The following is a 19,998-nucleotide window of genomic DNA, read 5'->3' on the forward strand; positions in this document are numbered from 1 at the left end:
ATCTTGACGATGATAGCTAGGTGCAACTTCAAACAAGTACGCAAAATAATATGAAAACGGATGATAAGTAAAGATTTCATTTAATGCCTAAAGCAAAATAGGATGTGAAAATGGATGTAGTGGATTAGTCTGTTTCTTGTGATAATCGCATTTTGTTCATCGTTCACGACACGCTTTGGTTCCTCATAGCCACAAGTCCGATTCAGGGTTTGATTGACAGGTCTTTGTAGAGTTTTTCACATCCAATTTTTTTTTTTTTCTTTCTAAAACACCAAATCTCTTCCAATCATATTTACTAAGATTATTAGAAACTAGGATTTTTGTTCTTCTGATTTAGCTTTAGAGAACAAAAACTTGAAAGATTTTAATATCTTAACGGAGAAATAAACCGGTTTTTGGTTTTTTTTTTGGTAAAAGTAAACCGGTTTTGGTTTGCTTCGATTAAAAGCGGACCATGATTGATTGACTCTCTGTTCCTTGCACGACTCCTCTTTCTCTTTCTCTCCTTCTTCTTCTTTCCTACAACAGCCATTGACTCTCGTCGACACAAATCCAATTACAAAGAGATTAAAAAGATAGTTGCACAAAAAAAAAAAAAAAAAAAGAGATTAAAAAGATTCGGGCACCGAAGATGATACTTCAATTCGCTCCATTGAACAGCTCCGTCGACGAAGGTTTCTGGCACAGCTTTTCCTCTCTGAAACTCGATAAGCTCGGAATCGACGATTCTCCGATCTCCATCACGGGTACGACCAATTACCAAACTACCCCCCACAACATCGATTCCAATATAGAGAAGTCCATAATTCGATGCATTCACATTGATTTCAGCGATCCCTTTAGGTTAGAGAACAAACAAACAAAAAAACGTTGATACACATTTTTGTAGATTCATCTTCACGAGTTTTTGAATTGAATAAAGTTTAAAACTTTAATATATAACTCATGTGGGGTTTGCTATCATCATCCAGGTTGAAACTATGTATAGATTCGTCTTCACGAGTTGGTTTTATCTGATTCTCGTGTATATGCCATTGGAGATTAGAATGTGCTGAGGTATTTTGTTTCTTTGGATTGTGGAACTTGCAGGTTTCTATGCACCGTGTTCTCATCCACAAGTCTCAAACCATCTGACTCTTCTTTCTTCAGAGTCATTGCCTTCTTCTTCAGATGAACAGTCATCGACCGAGAATACTATTCACGGGAATAGGAACAAGTGTCCTGTTCCAGGGACTCTCTACAACACCAACACCGTCGAAAGCTTTACTAAACTCGACAAACAAAGCTTGTTAAAATCAGAAGCAAACAAGGTATGTATGAGTTTTGACTGTTGTTTTTTCCGACAGAATATCCAACTAAAACTGTTTGGTGAGTTTCAGATTTGGGAAGATATTCAATCGGGAAAGGCTCTCGAGGACTGTGCTTTGTTATCTAGATTCCTCGTTATCTCGTTCGCTGACCTTAAGAAGTGGAGTTTCCGTTATTGGTTTGCGTTCCCTGCACTTGTTCTTGATCCTCCTGCAAGTTTGGTTGAATTAAAGCCAGCTTCGGAGTATTTTACTTCAGAAGAAGCAGAATCAGTATCTGCTGCGTGTAATGAGTGGCGTGACTCAAGTTTAACAACTGGTACTCAACAACATTCTCGTTCTACTTTGTTTATTCTTGCTATTCCCATTCAACAAGTGGTTGCTGAAAACGTTTGTTACTTCTCTGTGTTATGGCTATTAGATGTTCCATTCTTTTTGGTTTCGGTTTCGTCTGATGATTCAAAAGCTACCATCACACCTCTTAAAGACTGGGAAGCCTGCCAAGGTGATCATCATAAGGTATGTGTAAACTAATCTCTTTCAAAAGCGTTAGAACCAATTAAAAACTTTACCTTGATCTACCTCTCTTCCTGCAGTTACTTTTCGGTTTCTATGACCCGTGTCACCTTCCTAGTAACCCTGGCTGGCCACTTCGGAATTATCTAGCACTTATTCGCTCAAAGTGGAACCTCGAGACTGTTTGGTTCTTCTGCTACAGAGAGAGCCGCGGTTTCGCTGACATGAGCCTTTCTCTTGTTGGTCAAGCCTCCATTACACTCTCATCTGATTCATCTGTACCTAACTCAGTGGGATGGGAGCTTAACAAAGGAAAACGAGCTCCCAGATCCATTAGCCTTGCTAACTCCATGGATCCAACCAGGTACATGTTTGCTCTCTGTCAATGCTTTAGATAACCAAATAGATAAGATCTGATTAACGATCCTTTTCGCAGGTTGGCTGTTTCTGCTTGTGATTTAAACTTGAAGTTAATGAGATGGCGTGCGTTACCGTCTCTAGACTTAAACGTTCTGTCCTCTGTCAAATGCCTTCTTCTTGGAGCTGGTACATTGGGTTGCCAAGTTGCTCGTACTCTTATGGTAATGCATCAACGAGAATGCTGACACTAAACAATCTTACAAACTCACTTACACCTCTATCCTTTTCCATTTAGGGTTGGGGGATCCGCAACATAACCTTTGTTGATTACGGCAAAGTAGCTATGTCTAATCCAGTCAGACAATCTCTCTACACGTTTGAAGACTGTGTTGGTCGTGGCGAGTTCAAAGCCGTTGCTGCTGTTAAAAGCCTTAAACAGATCTTTCCAGCAGTGGAATCTAGTGGAGTTGTTATGGCTATACCGATGCCTGGACATCCCATCTCTAGCCAAGAAGAAGAATCTGTTCTCGGTGATTGCAAACGCCTTCGTGATTTGATTGAGTCTCATGATGCAGTGTTCTTGTTGACTGATACAAGAGAAAGCAGGTGGCTACCTTCTCTTCTTTGTGCTAACGCTAATAAGGTAACAACATTTAACTCTGATTCTTTCTTTTCTTGTTTTCTTGTTATACAAGTAACACAAACTGTTTTGATTTTGAATTTTCAGATTGCTATAAACGCGGCTTTAGGTTTCGACAGCTACATGGTAATGCGCCATGGTGCTGGCCCCAACTCGTTGTCTGATGATATGCAGAATCTTGATATTAACAAGACAGGAAGACAGAGACTTGGTTGTTATTTCTGTAACGACGTTGTTGCACCTCAAGATGTAATAGTTCTTGGTTTAGACTTTGTTTTATGTTACCTCAAGCTTTTGCTTGTGGTGAACTTATTTTTTTGTTTTTACATTTTGCAGTCAATGACTGATCGGACACTGGACCAGCAATGCACTGTTACACGCCCAGGGCTAGCTCCTATTGCAGGAGCTTTAGCCGTTGAACTCTTAGTCGGAGTTCTACAACACCCACTTGGGTAAGTCTTTTGAAAGTCTGACTCAGTCCACAGGCTTGTCTTCTTACATGTGTTTTTCTTTTATAGTATCTATGCAAAAGGAGACAACTCGAGTTCGAGTAATGGAGGAAACTCCGATGAATCACCTCTCGGGATCTTACCTCATCAGATTAGAGGCTCAGTTTCTCAGTTCTCACAGATCACACTGCTCGGACAAGCCTCCAACAGCTGCACAGCTTGTTCTGAAACTGTAAGTCTCTACATGAGATCTTTCTTTACAAAACGTGGCTTGCACGGTTTCTTATGGATGTTAAATTACGCGTGTTTCAGGTGGTGTCAGAGTATAGAGAAAAAGGAAACAGTTTCATACTTGAAGCTATTAACCATCCTACATACCTGGAGGATCTTACCGGTTTAACCGAGCTTAAGAAAGCTGCTAATTCGTTTAGCCTCGATTGGGAAGACGATGGTGATGACGATGAAGCTGTAGATATGTAATAAGTCATTTTCATTACAGGTTTTATGAATCATAAGATGGCTCGGATATGGTGGTCATGTTGTATTCTTGATAATCACAAGTGACTTGACCATCATTTTCGAAGTTAGTTTAATATCATTCGCTAATAAACATGCAGTTAGTTGTCATTCATAGCAAGTGTTGATTCAAGTCTTATTATTATCAAATAAAATTATTTTATTTCTTTATCATGTTGAGTTCTTCCGATTTAAACAGATTAAATTTTTTTCAAACAATTATAATTAGATGTTCAGTTATAAAAGATAACATGTTGAAAAATTAAACCAAGATACACACAATGTATAACATAACATTGAATACAAATAGACTTATACCACCAATCTCAAAAAACTTTTAGGCTTTGAATATCGAGAATGAAGAGGAACCCTAATTATAAATGTTTGAAATATGTTTTCTTTTTCATTCTTCTTCGTCCATTTGTTTGTAGAGAATTATAGAATAAATCTATTTCTTATTAATTTTGATAATGAACTATCATTCTTGTCATTCCTAAAATTTTATTCTTATTCATTATTTTCCTATCCATTCCTATTGTTTCTATGATGGTTACCAGTCAGACCCTTATAGTTGGATCATTTATAAAGTAATAATATGTTACAAAATCAGACCAAGAAACGCACTACATTGTGAAGATGAAGCAATAAGAAACAAGATGGTTGGTTAAGTTCTCAAGACAATGGAGATACCACTACAAGAGACAAGCATGCATGGTTGGTTAAGGTCTCAAGACAATGGAGATGCCACTACAAGGGACAAGCATGCATGGTGGGTTAAGGTCTCAAGACAAAGGAGATGCCACTACAAGGGACAAGCATGTATGGTGGGTTAAAGTCTCAAGACAATGGATTATTAGTTTATCATATCTCATCTACCATTTGCCATACTTGTAACCCCTATATATATGGGATGTTCCCATAAGCAAATTAATCAAGCAAATAAGATTCTCCTTATTTACTCTATCTCTCTCTACTTTCTAGATTAAACATCTCTCTCTCTTGTTCTTCACTATGTTCTTCAATTTCTAACATGGTATCAGAGCATCCAAGCTCTTGAACACCAAACTGCTTCCGCAAATTTACTCTATTCACCTTACTCTTTCACTTGTTTGGTTTACTTTCTTCATTTCTAGAGAACATATCTTGGCTTCCCTTGTTTTCTCTCTTGCCTAGCCTCAGAAATTCAAATTTCTCCTTGGCAAATTTTTTATTTTTTACCCGCTGGACAATAGCAAGCAAAGATGGAGCAGCACAAGCTAGTTAGGATTCCAGTCATCCTGAAAGGTCCTAACTACATTACCTGGTCGAGATTGACCAGGACAGCTCTTGGAGGAAGAGGTCTATGGGAGCACATCACCACAAGTGAGGCCCCAAGACAAATCACCCAAGGAGAAGATGGCAAGGAGGTTGTAGTGGTAGATGAAGGCAAATGGGGTCAGGAGGATCTCATGGTGCTGTCTATCTTGCAAGGCTCACTTGATACTCCTATCATGGAGTCTTACTCACATTGTGAGACTGCAAAGAAGCTATGGGATACCTTACACAAGGTATATGGCAACACTTCAAACCTCACCAGAATTTTTGAGGTTAAGAGGGCAATCAACAACTTACAGCAAGAGGAGATGGACTTCACCAAGCACCTTGGGAAGTACAGCCAGCTGTGGTCTGAACTTGAGATGCTGAGACCAAGTACCACTGATCCTAGTACACTAGAAGAGAGGCGTGAGCAAGACAAGGTCTTTGGATTGCTTCTCACACTCAACCCAAGCTTCAATGATGTACTTAAACACATATTGAGAGCTAAAGAGCTTCCAAGCTATGATGATGTGTGTGCTCAACTTCGGAAGGAGCTAGGCTCAGATGGTCTCTTTGGTGGAAAAGGGGAACTGTCTATGGCAAACAAAGCTGAGAAGATGGAGAGTGCTTCAGTCAACAAAGCACACTTCAAACCAAGAAGAGGAGGAGACAAGTCTGTGACTTGTGAGCACTGCAAGAATCTAGGCCACTCCAAAACCAATTGTTGGATCCTCCATCCTCACCTCAGACCTGCTTCAACCAACAGATACAACCAGGCCAAAGCACATGAAGCAAGAGCTCATGAAACCACAGTACCAGGCTCCATGCGCATAGGAGAAGATGGAAGAGCTATGATCTCAACCACCCACACTGGTGGATCCACATCCCATGCCATGTCCCAGCCATCCCCTGATGATGCCTTCATCCGCAAGTCAGACATTGAAGCCCTTATCAAAGCTATCAATGCAAACTCTGGTAACATCAGTGTCAATGCTTTAAATTCTATTCACAGTGCTTCACATACTACTAGACCTTTGATCATCGATTCGGGAGCTTCTCATCATATGATTAGGGATGCTAGACTGATTAGTGATGTTAAACCTGCTCTAGGGAGTGTAGTGATTGCTAATGGTGATAGAATTCCAATTGAAGGAGTAGGAAACTTGAAACTGTTTGATAAGGAGTCTCAAGCTTTTTATATGCCTACTTTCACATCCAACTTATTATCTGTTAAGAGAGCAACCAATGATCTAAATTGCAATGTTATTTTCAGTCCTAATGATGTGTGCTTTCAGGATATTAAGACCAGGAAGATGCTGGGAAAGGGTGTGAGCAAGGGAGAGCTTTACTTGCTTGAAAACACCAAGCTTTCAAATTTATCTTGTGCTTTCAATTCTGCTTCTGTGTTAGCTAGTGATGTTTTATGGCATGCTAGATTAGGTCATCCTCATTATCGTGCCTTAGGACTGATGTTACCTAATCTATCTTTAAAGAGTGGAAGTTGTGAGGCTTGTATTCTTGGTAAACATCAGAGATCTGTTTTCCCTAATTCTAAGACTATTTATGAAAATTGCTTTGATCTTGTGCACTCTGATGTTTGGACAGCACCTTGTATGTCTAGGGAGAACCATAAATATTTTGTTACATTCATAGATGAAAAATCAAAATATACATGGCTCACCTTGATTCAAACTAAAGATAGAGTTTTAGAAGCTTTTATTAACTTCCAAAACTATGTATCTAACCATTTCAATTCCAAGATCAAAATTTTTAGGTCTGATAATGGCGGAGAATATACAAGCACTGCTTTCAAACATCACTTAGCAAAACATGGCATAATCCATCAAACAAGTTGCCCATACACACCACAACAAAATGGAGTTGCTGAAAGGAAGAATCGCCATCTTATGGAGGTTGCAAGGAGCATGATGTTCCATACCAATGTTCCAAAGAGGTTCTGGGGAGATGCTGTGGTCTCAGCATGTTATTTGATCAACAGGATCCCCACCAAAGTCCTCCAAGATAACTCTCCCTTTCAGGTATTAAACAAAATAAAACCTCCAATTGATCACTTGCGTGTTTTTGGGTGTGTGTGCTATGTCTTGATACCAGGGGAACAGAGAAACAAGCTTGAAGCCAAGAGTGTCAAAGGCATGTTCATAGGATATACTCATGCGCAGAAGGGGTACAAGTGCTACATACCTGAATCAAGAAGAGTTATGGTCTCAAGGGATGTTAAGTTTGTGGAATCAAAGGGATACTATGATGAGAAGAGTTGGGAAAGCCTTCAGGATCTCTCACAAGGATCTTCAGATAGGGCAAACAACTTGAGAATCATTCTGGAAAACCTAGGCATCAGCCAGCCTCAAACAAGTGGCGTACCGAGCACTTCACATATACCTCCAGTTGTGGATGAAGCTACATCAATTGAAGAAGCAGTCCATCCTGATCATGAGGGGGGAAACCAACCTAATTTGCAAGTTATCCATGAGGAAGCTATCCCTGAAGAAGATATCCATGACGAAGCTATCCACGAGGAAGCTATCCAAGAAGAAGCTATCCAAGAAGAAGTTGTTAATGATCAAGATGGAATGCAACAAGAAGTTCAACCATTAAGGAGGAGTACAAGGGTGAAGAAACCATCTCAGTGGATGGACACCAAAGTATACTTCAACAACAATGCAGTAGCTCATCCTATCCAAGCAACATGTTCTTTTGCGAGACTATCTGAAGAGCATGTAGTCTTCATCAGCAACCTAGATCAAGAGTATGTACCAAAGACTTATGAAGAAGCCATGAAGCATGAAGAGTGGAGAGCGTCAGTTGGGGATGAAGTTGGTGCCATGATCAAGAATGATACTTGGTATGAAACTGAGCTCCCCAAAGGAAAGAAAGCTGTTACAAGCCGTCTACTCTTCACCATCAAGTACCTTGCCAATGGGAAACCAGAAAGAAAGAAAACAAGGCTAGTTGCAAGAGGATACACCCAAGTCTATGGAGAAGACTATCTGGATACATTTGCACCAGTAGCTAAACTCCACACCATAAGAATTCTACTCTCATTGGCAGTGAACTTGGAATGGGATTTATGGCAGATGGATGTCAAAAATGCTTTTCTTCAAGGAGAGCTGGAGGATGAGGTTTACATGAGGCCACCTCCGGGTATGGAAGACATGGTCAAGCCAGGGAATGTCCTAAGGTTGAAGAAAGCAATATATGGGTTAAAACAGTCACCAAGGGCTTGGTACCACAAACTGAGTACAACTCTCAATGGAAGAGGGTTTGTAAAGTCAGAAGCTGATCATACACTCTTCACACTCACAAGCAAGCAAGGAATTGTGGTGATTCTTATTTATGTAGATGATATTATCATCACAGGAAGTGACAAGGAAGGTATTATCTCAACCAAAGTCTTTCTTAAGTCTACTTTTGATATTAAAGATTTGGGTGAGCTAAAGTACTTTCTAGGGATAGAAATATGCCGCTCTAAAGAGGGGCTTTTCTTATCTCAAAGGAAGTACACACTTGATCTTTTGAATGAGGCAGGAAATCTTGGAGCGAAAGTAGCCAAGACTCCACTAGAAGATGGGTATAAGGTGCTGCGTGAGGGGGAGATTGAAGACAAGCCCTATACTGACGTTAAACACTATAGAAGAATTGTAGGAAAGCTGATATACCTCACCATCACCAGGCCTGATGTATGCTTTGCAGTTAACCAAGTAAGCCAGAATATGCAAGCTCCCAAGATACACCATTGGAACATGGTTGAAAGGATCCTAAGATACCTAAGAGAGGCGCCAGGGCAAGGAGTGTGGATGGGATGCAACAAAAATACAGAGATAGTTGGGTATTGTGATGCTGATTGGGCAGGAGACAGAGTGGATAGGAGATCCACTACCGGCTATTGTACATTTATTGGAGGCAATCTTGTCACTTGGAAGAGCAAGAAACAGAAGATAGTGTCATGCTCAAGTGCTGAAGCTGAATATAGGGCAATGAGGAAGCTCACTAGTGAGTTGATTTGGATCAGAAACCTACTTCGAGACTTGGGTATAGAGACATCAACTCCAATCACCATGCATTGTGATAATCAAGCAGCAATACACATAGCTTCCAACAGTGTGTTCCATGAGAGGACTAAACACATTGAGGTGGATTGTCATAAAGTTAGGCAAGCAGTGGAACAAAGGATCATCTTACCCTGCTACACAAGAAGTGAGGATCAACTAGCTGACATCTTTACCAAGGCTGCAAGCACCAAGGTTTGCGAGTTCATACATTCCAAGTTAGGACTCGTAGATTTTTCATCACACTAATCCTCTTAGCCATGAAGTGTTCTACTCTTTTTCCTTGGCTTGGTTTTTATCCCATGAGGTTTTTCCAAGCTAAAGGTTTTAATGAGGGAATGCTTCATGGTTTCCAAGTTTGACCAGTCCCTATGGTCAAGCTTGAGGGGGAGTGTGAAGATGAAGCAATAAGAAACAAGATGGTTGGTTAAGGTCTCAAGACAATGGAGATACCACTACAAGAGACAAGCATGCATGGTTGGTTAAGGTCTCAAGACAATGGAGATGCCACTACAAGGGACAAGCATGCATGGTGGGTTAAGGTCTCAAGACAAAGGAGATGCCACTACAAGGGACAAGCATGTATGGTGGGTTAAAGTCTCAAGACAATGGATTATTAGTTTATCATATCTCATCTACCATTTGCCATACTTGTAACCCCTATATATATGGGATGTTCCCATAAGCAAATTAATCAAGCAAATAAGATTCTCCTTATTTACTCTATCTCTCTCTACTTTCTAGATTAAACATATCTCTCTCTTGTTCTTCACTATGTTATTCAATTTCTAACATACATAACACTGCATGTATTAAAATGTCCAAAGTTAGTATTTTTTGTGTAGTTAAAAGGAAAAAAACTTATTGCCGTTTTGTAAAATGCATCGTATTAGTTGCTAGATAATTCAATATTTGAACCATTTTGGTAAAAATATGGGATCGCCGGATCGCCAAAAGGTATGTTTATTCACCCTATTAACAACTGCTATAGAGTAAAAAATAACTGAACCTTGTTAACGTGAGCTTTCACTTTCACATGTAGTGTGATGGTCACCCATTCTGTTTATTAACCCGACACGACCACATGACGTGATCCTCCATACTTTGTAACATATGGGTCTTTGTAACAGTAGGAGTTGGTACGAAATCTACTTTTTTTTTTTATGATGTCTTGTTCCTAGTTACCATACTCCGCTGCCACAACCCGTTGAATCAGTTCACTTAACATATCATATATAATGTATCTAAGATGCAAAGAAAATAGCACGTTATGAATATGTTCATTTCAAAAACTCTCTATCAAAGCCTCTAAAAAGAAAGATGTATGTAACGGAGCTTGAAGACCCTTGAGAGCAGGACTTGAAGAAGTCCCAATGACCTGAGAAAGATGCGACTGAGCTGGAAGCACCCATTGTCATCAATTTCAGAGACATTTTCTTCTTCGTTCAGGTACCTAATCACCATTCTCATCGACGGCAAGACATTGATCTTTTATGGCAACAAAGCAATCCAACCGTAAGAGCTAGCCTTGCCTGTTCATTGTCGTAACATGAGTCAATTCTCCGGTCAACTGCATGGAGAATTTCTCCACTTGTGTTTAATTCCATGACCCAATTTGGTAAGGTGAAGTTTATGTATTTGGTAGGTTTCTTCCCCGACACTATCTCTAACAGAAAAACGCCAAACGCGTAAAGATCCGAAGTGGTCTGGTTCCAACAATACTTAAGATGTATAAAGCTGAAGCATCATTGTTGTCTGAACCAGACAGCCTCAGACGTTTACACACTTGGCGCGTTGCTGTCAGAGATTGTCTCGAGAAGCAAAACCTATCGATTACCTAAGTTTCACCTTACCCAATTGGGTTATGGAACTGAATGCAAGCAGTGAGATAATCCATGCGGGTGATAGGAGACTTGGATCTTGTTACGACAGTGGAGAGACTAGGCTAGCTATCACAGTCAGATAGCTTTGCTGCCATCAAAGACTTGTTTCTCGGCCGTCCATGAGAACGGTGATTAGGTACTTGAACAGAGAAGAAAATGTCCCTGACAATTGGGGTTTTTCAGATTCGTCCATATATGGGTGATTTAAGGTCAGATAGGCCTTCAGTCGCATCTTCCCCGAGGACTTCTTCATGTTCTGGTCTCACTGGATAATACTGATGTATTCACACATCATCTACCACACTGAGTTCATTTTTGTTGGAACTTGTAAGCAATAGTCATATACGAGTACTTTATCGTTGGCTATAGATCGTTTTACGGGCATGGATCTTGTTTCTATATATTGTACCAAATACTACGAATGCTCAATAATATTTTTCTGCTTTCGTGATTTAGTCAGAAATGATCCATCTTGGAGTGAAAAATGAGACAGAAAGTCGAGGTACAATTACTGATAAGAACATAGAATACTGAAAATGAAAGAGCAATAACTTTTTGTGTGTATATTGAAAATGGAAGATCGGTAATTTTGAGAAGAAGAACACCAACAAACCAGTATGATGAACACCAATATCATGAATCTCTAGCTATATAGAACATATCATTATAAAGGAGATCAAATTTGAGGAGAACAAATTCAAGGCCTACATGTTTAATCTTAGAGTGAACTTTTAAAGACCAAACACCACCCACCATTTTACTAGTATTATCAATATTATTAAAATCTATATTATCTATATTATTAAAATTGAATTACATTTTTATACTGTTTGGAAACATGGATAACATGATAAATGATAATTGTTTGAAAACATGGATAGCAGATTAAATATTTTTTTTATTTACACATTTAGCCATTGAATTCATAATAAATTAAGTACTTCTTTTTTTTTTTCTTTTTATTTACAAATTATGTCACTGCATTTAAAATCAATTTAAATTAATTAATTACAATGGTTGTTGTTTCTTTGTGGTGAAAAAAAAACACAAACTTAAATATATAGTACATATAAAAAATTAAATATACTATTACCTTATTTAGTTTAGTAAAATATAAAAATTAAGAGAGTTCAATTTTCAAGAAAACAACATATCATAAATTAATAATTATTCATAGAAGACTAATGCAAAAATTAAAAAAATTAGTATGGTGTTTCATTTTAAAATAAATTAACAAAAAAAACAACATGTTTATAAATGAATAGTACAATTACATCAAATTGGATCAAGTTATAATTTTTTTAGTATATGTACAAATAAAAAGTTATTATCAAACATCTATATAATAAAATAATATATTTTACTCTATATGTAAATTACAAAACATAAAAAATATACATGAGATTTTTTTATAAAACCAACGGTTTATGAGTTTACGTTGAACACAAGTTAAATCAAACATTCGTGCAGGGACGCGGGTTAAGTTCTAGTTAATTTATTATAATTAGGCATAGACGTCCGATTTCTGATTTGGTTCCAGTTCAACTTTTTTAGTTTTCATTTTTTTTTGTTCTAGAAATATATGAAATGTTTGATTATTTATGAAATTTAGTTCGGTTGTTTTGGTTTATGATTTAGTTCATGTAACAATTTGTTACATTAGGAACCACGCCAAATTCTGACAAATGTTGGTTCTAGTTTGGTTCTGGTTTCTGATAATTCTAATAATTTTTTTCGTTTTTAAGATCAAATATTATATAATTTGGATAAATTTAAATATTGCATATAAAATAATTCAGTTATTTCTGGTAATTAAGATTTAAAATTTTCAAATACAAAAAATATTTGGATAATTCTGATTTTCAGGTATTTCGGTTTTATAAAACTAAATATAATTAATAATTTAAAATATAAAATATATTTTAGTATTCAAATACTTCTTTGGTTCTCAGTTAATTTCCGGTTTGATTTCGTTTTTTTTGTTTCAAAAATATTGATACCACTCAGATATTTGTTAATATCAGTTTGGTTTTTTCCGATTTTGTCAACTTTGAGGTGTTTAGTTAAACATTAATATATACTCCCTTTATTCTGCTAAGATAAGTGATTAAAAATATATATAGATTTTTCAAGTTTCTTACGAGGAAATTGTCATTTCCTTTTTAATAAAATATATTAAAATTTATTAAAGCTGTTGTAAAAAATACTGGAAATTAATTATAAAATGATATATTTATAATTAATTTATAATATTAATTTAATATATTTTTTTAATACATGTGAAAAGAAATATCAATATTTAAAGAATGGGGTTAGTATTTTCTTTAAAAAAATGTTTTTGGCACTTTTAATCGTATTTTCGATCTCAACCGGGAAACTCCACTACTACCCATCAATCTCCTTATCCAAAACAGAAAACGAATGCTGGAAGAGAAAGTAACGAAACCAGAGAGCTTTAGAGCTCACTAAACAATGGTCTCTCTTCTCGGAACATCTTCTTCCTCAATCTTGTCTTGCCCTCGTCTTTCTTCAACACCTTTAACATCCCCTCTCTGCTTCCGACCAGGTTCCAATCTTCCCTATAAACCTCCCTTAAATTCATCATTGTTACATGTTCAAGCCCTTCAATTTCTAGCAGTAAAGCTTGATTGTGTGTGTTCTTATTTTTGCAGGTAACACTTTTGGAGGAAAGTTATACAGAAGAATACAATCAGAGACAAAGAAGAGCAGATCTCGTCACCATGTCTTGGTTACAAATGTCGCCACTGGGATCAACTCTATAGAACAAGTATGACTTTCTTAAACATCATATGTATTCATATAATAAAAAAGGATCAATCTTGGAATGATTTGTTGTGCTAAAGACAATAGCTTTTTTGGGGTTTATTAGGCAAAAAAGAGGAAAGTGCAAGGCCAGTGTACCCCTTTGCCGCTATAGTTGGACAAGACGAGATGAAGCTATGCCTTTTATTAAACGTCATTGACCCTAAGATAGGTGGTGTGATGATCATGGGAGACAGAGGAACCGGTAAATCAACAACCGTTAGATCTTTAGTCGATCTGCTCCCCGAGATCACGGTCGTTGCAGGTGACCCCTACAACTCAGACCCTAAAGATCCTGAGTTTATGGGGAAGGAAGTAAGAGAGAGAGTTCAAAAAGGCGAAGAGCTTGACGTCATGGAGACAAAGATCAACATGGTTGATCTTCCTTTAGGTGCTACTGAAGATAGAGTCTGTGGAACCATCGATATCGAAAAGGCTTTAACCGAAGGCGTTAAGGCCTTTGAGCCAGGGCTATTAGCTAAAGCCAACAGAGGGATTCTTTACGTGGATGAGGTTAACCTCTTGGATGATCATTTGGTTGATGTGCTTCTTGATTCTGCTGCTTCTGGTTGGAACACTGTCGAAAGAGAAGGGATATCGATCTCTCACCCGGCTCGGTTTATCCTCATTGGCTCAGGGAATCCGGAGGAAGGAGAGCTTAGACCGCAGCTTCTCGATAGGTTTGGTATGCACGCGCAAGTAAGCACGGTTAGAGACGCTGAGCTGAGGGTCAAGATTGTGGAAGAGAGAGCTTGTTTTGATAGTAACCCAAAGGAGTTTCGAGAGTCGTATCTGGAGGAGCAGATGAAGCTTCAGGAGCAGATTACGAGCGCCAGAAGCAATCTCTCTGGAGTTGAGATCGATCAAGATTTGAAAGTGAAGATCTCGAGGGTCTGCGCCGAGCTTGACGTTGATGGATTGAGAGGTGATATTGTGACTAACAGAGCTGCGAGAGCGCTTGCTGCGCTTAAAGGAAGAGATCATGTGACGGCAGAAGATGTTGGTATCGTTATACCTAATTGCTTAAGACACCGTCTTAGGAAAGATCCTCTTGAGTCTATGGATTCGGGAATTGTCGTTACAGAGAAGTTCTACGAGGTGTTTAGCTAAAAGAGTAGAGACAACAAGATCTTTGAAATACATTTAATCACATGCTTTGTTTTCGATTATTACAAGAATACATTTCAAGAAACATCAGTTTGGTTGTTTCCAGAAGCTTGGCTTGAGTTCTTGAAACTCAGGAGATCTCTGATAAACAATGGAGGCAACTCTGATCAGAATACCAGCAGTGAGTGCCCATATAACAAAGTTTCTCTCTTTGTCTTCCACATAATAATCAAAGTAGTGAAGAAGATATCTTTCTCCTTCATGCTCTCGTTCCTCTGCTCTCCTGTTCTTGTCCTGTGTAAAATCCGAATAGAAACGCATTAAAGATCACTAAAACTTGATAGAGTTTATCCAAAAACATGGTCAGATTACCTTAAGGAACATCTCTAACGGAACATCGAAGATGTCTTCTACTTCAGCTGGATTTGGTAACTCTTTAAATGCTTTCTTGTCGCGTAGAAAACCGATAACCGGTACAACTGACATTCCCTTCTGCAAACACCCTCGAGGAGACTGATAGTTTAATAGCCAAGTAACTTGAATTTATATGTTTTGATTCAGTTTTTTTACCTTGTTAACAAATGGTTTAAGAACAGAAATGATTGTAACAAGAGAAGGATCTAAACCGATTTCTTCACGAGCTTCTCTCAACGCGGTAGCTATATCATCTGCATCTTCTTCGTCTCTTTTCCCTCCAGGCAATGCTACTTCTCCTGTAACCGTTTTCACACGTTAAGATTGAAGAAGATGAGATCTTTTTTTAATGCGAGAGATTTTGATCTTACCAGGATGAGAAGAGAGAGTGGAGGAGCGTTTGGTTAAGATAACACGTAGCTCGTTTCCATCTTCTCCTTGTTCTTGGTATATACAAACTAAGACAGCTGACGATTTTGCAGGAAAATGTTGAAGGAGATGATGAGATTTGTAATTTTGAAACCGTTGGATTAGAAATTGCAAAGAATCTGTTGGTTTTGAGGACATATTGGAACAGAGAGTTAAACACTTTGAGAATGTTTCTTTTTTTCTCGTGTTCTTCAGATCTGAATAAAGGGACTTGTTTTGATACAAGAATCAGATTTGTTAAAGGGTGGACAGCAAATATTTGGTAACATCCATGGCTCTTGGTTTAGGAGGTTCGATCCGATTAACAAGAATTGTTTAATCTCAAAAATATAAGAGAAGTTGGTTTAAAAGCATGTCTTTAAGAGATGGATTAACATGACCTAGCCCAGCAAGCTGGCCTAATCCCTCCACGAGGACCTTCGAATAACAGGACTTAGTTCAGCAAGCTGACCTAATTTATTTGGCTCGGCGAGTAGAGTCGTCATCTCGGCCCTAGAGTGTTTTTAGTCGTTGGCAAAGCCGACCAAAAGCACCCGGCTCAGAGGAACTCCACCCAAGCTCGTATACTCGGCCTCCCCGAACTAAGGTCCAAAGAAGATCGAAATTAGGGTATCAAGGAGAGGAAGCCTATAAAGGAAGAGAAATGAACAAAAAGAGGGGGATCGACACTTTACACACACATACACTGAGCGGCTAGATCTAGGGTTTTTAGTCTCTCTTTACTCCTAATCGCTCTGTATCTCTCCCGGCTTGCTCCTCGAGCTCCGGCTTGTTTCCTTGATCTCCTGTCACCCTTGTAACCCATTTAATCTATCTAATAAAACGTCTTTGGTCATCCCATTTCGAGTTCTTTCAACCTAGTCGACTGAATCCCGTACAAACAATTGTCACTAGACGACGAGAACGACGATACACCTATACTCAGAGATCTGAGAGATGTTCTCAAACGAAAGCTCGAGTCCGAAGACGACAATAGCTCCGAACACAGTGATCTCCAACTAACGCTGAGCGCAAGGAAGTCTCACCGTATCTCGACCGGTGATCCTGACCCCAAAAAACATCCGAAACGCCCCAACGGTGATCTTCGAGACAAACTCAACGCCGGCGCGTGCGATCTTCGCATACTTCTCAACCGCTCGAAGCCCATAGATCTCCGAAGACGGTTGGAACAAACTAAGACGCCAGACAACTCTACGCTATCGCCGAACGACGACAACGCATCAGCTAACCTGCGTACCTTCTTAAACTCCAAGCGAGTAAAAATAAGACAGCGACTAAATGTCATTATGGGCGGTTCTCCTCCCTGCGGAAATTTTGTTCGCTCTGTCAAGGATTACCACCGGCAAGTCGCGACTTCACAAAGGTAGCCAACTAGGTCGCCGAGTCATCCTCCGATAGCCTTCTCGCCTGATGACACTGCAGGGATTCATATCCCCCACAACGACCCTCTTCTTGTCGTTCTTGGAATTGGGGAGTACGACGTCACCAAAGTACTTATTGATACGGGGAGCTCCGTCGATCTCATCTTCCGAGGAACGCTGCAAAAGATGGGAGTGGACCTCGACGACATTAAAGCGTCCTCCAGAACGTTAACTGGCTTCAATGGATCTTCTGAAACAATACTGGGGACAATCCGCCTTCCGGTGCGCGCATGCGGAGTTACTCGAACGGTCAAGTTCGCCGTTGTAAGCAAGAAGGCACCTTATCACGCCATACTTGGAAACGCCTGGATACACTCGATTCAAGCAATCCCATCGACTTATCACCAGTGTATCAAGTTTCCCGGTACGGACGGCATGATCAAAACTTTGCGAGGGGATCAGAAGGCCGCTAGAGAATTACTGATCGCCACCGTCAAGCTCCAGCGTTCTTCTCTACCGGTTAACTCTGTCTCTCCTCCGATCTCAAAAGTCTGCCCCAAGAAAGATGAAGTTCTCGAGATGCCTATTGACGAGATTGATCCTAGCCGGACCGCACGAATCGGCGCATATCTATCTGAGGATATGCAGCAGTCAATTCTCGACTTCCTCAAGAAGAATGTGTCTACGTTCGCATGGTCCATGGCAGACATGAAAGGGATTGATCCAGCTATAACGACTCATGAGCTTAATGTCGACCCAACCTTCAAGCCCATTCGACAAAAGAGGCGAAAGCTTGGGCCCGACAGGTCAAAAGCTGTGAACGAAGAGGTCGAACGGCTACTCGGTGCCGGCTCAATCGCTGAGGTGCGCTATCCTGGTTGGTCGACTTCAGTGACTTAAATAAAGCCTGCCCGAAGGACAGCTATCCTCTCCCAAATATCGACCGCCTAGTCGAGTCTACAGCTGGGAACGAGATGCTCACGTTCATGGACGCCTTCTCCGGGTACAACCAGATCATGATGCACCCTGACGATCGTGAGAAAACGGCCTTTATCACAGACAGGGGAACCTACTGCTATAAGGTCATGCCATTCGGCCTAAAGAACACAGGAGCGACTTACCAACGGCTTGTGAACAAAATGTTCGCCAGATAAGCTGGGCGACACCATGGAAGTATACATCGACGACATGCTTGTTAAGTCGCTACACGCTGCCGACCACCTCCGCCACCTACAAGATTGCTTCGAAACTCTCAACAAGTACGGCATGAAACTAAACCCGGCGAAGTGCACGTTCGGAGTTTCCTCAGGAGAATTCCTTGGTTACATCATAACACAACGAGGAATCGTAGCCAACCCGAAGTAGATCTCGGCAGTCCTGAACCTCCCAAGTCCAAAAAATAGTAGATAAGTCGAACGGTTCACGGGTCGGATTGCTGCACTCAATCGGTTCATCTCTAGATCCACCGACAAGTGTCTACCATTCTACGATCTCCTGCGAGGGAATAAGAAGTTTATCTGGGATGAGAAGTGCGAGGAGGCATTTGCTCAACTCAAACAGTATCTGACTACACCGCCTGTACTCGCCAAGCCGAATGTCGGCGACGTTCTATCTCTTTACGTCGCGGTGTCCCCCGCAGCAGTCAGCATTGTTCTGATAAAGGAAGAGCGCGGCGAACAAAAACCAATCTTCTACACAAGCAGGCGTATGACGGGACCAGAAACGCGATACCCGACTCTGGAGAAGATGGCACTGGCCGTCGTCGAAGCAGCAAGAAAGCTTCGCCCGTATTTTCAGTCACATTCGGTGGAGGTACTAACCGACCAGTACCTCCGAACAATACTTCAGAACACCAACAGGTCTGGAAGATTAACAAAGTGGGCTATCGAACTCGGTGAACTTGATATCACCTACAAGAACCGAACGGTAGCAAAGTCCCAGGTTCTTGCGGATTTTTTAGTAGAACTGACTCCGGAACTGGAGTAAGACCTCGCGCTCCCGAGCCCAAACTGGACCCTTCATGTTGACGGATCTTCGACTAACAAAGGCGCGAGGGCCGGAGACCAATTACAGTCCCCGACCGGAGAACTGATCAGACAGTCTTTTAGCTTCGGCTTACCGGCGTCGAACAATGAAGCAGAATATGAATTTTTGATCGCCAGACTCCACTTAGCAAAAGCTGTCAAGGCTAAACGTCTAAGCGCCTACTGTGACTCACAGCTAGTCGCCAGTCAGTTTAGCGGCGACTACGACGCCCGCAACGACCAGATGGACGCTTACCTCAAGTTAGTCCAAGGTTTAGCAGCAGAGTTTGAATTCTTCAAACTCATTAAATTTCACAGAGGGGAAAACGTCTGCGCCGACGCCCTCGCGGCCTTTGGCAGCAAGCTCCGAGATCAGGTTAAATGAACCATCCCAATACACCACATTGAGAAGCCAAGTATCGATATCTCGACCGACCAAACGGTCATCGTAGCCCTAGTCACCGAGGTCACAACACCAGATACTGACGGGTTCGATCCGGACTGGAGAACAGAGTTCATCGATTATCTCAGCAAAGGGGAACTCCCAGCCGAGAAATGGGAAGCACGCCGACTAAAAGCACGCAGTGCTCATTACGTCATCTTAGACGATGAACTCCATCGATGGACCGTGAGTAAAGTACTCCTTAAATGCATTCATGGGGACGAAACCCTCAGGGTTATGCCCAAGACGCATGAAGGCGCCAGAGGCAACCACTCAGGCGGTCGCGCCTTGGCAATCAAAGTGAGAAGTCCAGGCTTCTTCTGGCCGACAATGAACGCAGATTGCGAATCCTACGCGAGAAGTT

At 40.4% G+C, this 19,998-nt stretch overlaps 4 protein-coding genes across 4 annotated transcripts; 3 read left to right on the forward strand and 1 right to left on the reverse strand.

Moving 5' to 3' along the window:
• The first annotated feature begins 477 nt into the window (after positions 1–477).
• Positions 478–3,962, forward strand: LOC106378423 (ubiquitin-like modifier-activating enzyme atg7). Its single transcript, XM_013818550.3, has 11 exons — positions 478–746; positions 1,090–1,310; positions 1,380–1,626; positions 1,729–1,826; positions 1,904–2,187; positions 2,260–2,404; positions 2,479–2,826; positions 2,911–3,072; positions 3,160–3,275; positions 3,342–3,504; positions 3,585–3,962. Exons 1-11 carry the CDS (start codon positions 632–634, stop codon positions 3,750–3,752), a joined length of 2,067 nt encoding a protein of 688 aa, XP_013674004.2. The 5' UTR covers positions 478–631; the 3' UTR covers positions 3,753–3,962.
• A 9,395-nt stretch (positions 3,963–13,357) lies between these two features.
• Positions 13,358–15,069, forward strand: LOC106381784 (magnesium-chelatase subunit ChlI-2, chloroplastic-like). Its single transcript, XM_048747884.1, has 3 exons — positions 13,358–13,600; positions 13,707–13,822; positions 13,906–15,069. The coding sequence occupies exons 1-3, from the start codon at positions 13,507–13,509 to the stop codon at positions 14,965–14,967; spliced, it is 1,272 nt and encodes a 423-aa protein (XP_048603841.1). The 5' UTR covers positions 13,358–13,506; the 3' UTR covers positions 14,968–15,069.
• Positions 15,017–16,170, reverse strand: LOC106381786 (nudix hydrolase 11-like). The gene is made up of 4 exons (XM_048747883.1): positions 15,750–16,170; positions 15,535–15,677; positions 15,337–15,456; positions 15,017–15,258 (listed from the first exon to the last, which is right to left on the reverse strand). Exons 1-4 carry the CDS (start codon positions 15,943–15,945, stop codon positions 15,052–15,054), a joined length of 666 nt encoding a protein of 221 aa, XP_048603840.1. The 5' UTR covers positions 15,946–16,170; the 3' UTR covers positions 15,017–15,051.
• Positions 16,171–17,085: 915 nt separating this feature from the next.
• LOC106378420 lies at positions 17,086–18,322 on the forward strand. The gene is made up of 3 exons (XM_048749129.1): positions 17,086–17,170; positions 17,230–18,032; positions 18,086–18,322. The coding sequence occupies exons 1-3, from the start codon at positions 17,086–17,088 to the stop codon at positions 18,320–18,322; spliced, it is 1,125 nt and encodes a 374-aa protein (XP_048605086.1).
• Positions 18,323–19,998: the final 1,676 nt, after the last annotated feature.

The sequence above is a fragment of the Brassica napus genome, chromosome C2 (assembly GCF_020379485.1).
Source record: "Brassica napus cultivar Da-Ae chromosome C2, Da-Ae, whole genome shotgun sequence".
Lineage (NCBI taxonomy): Eukaryota > Viridiplantae > Streptophyta > Magnoliopsida > Brassicales > Brassicaceae > Brassica > Brassica napus.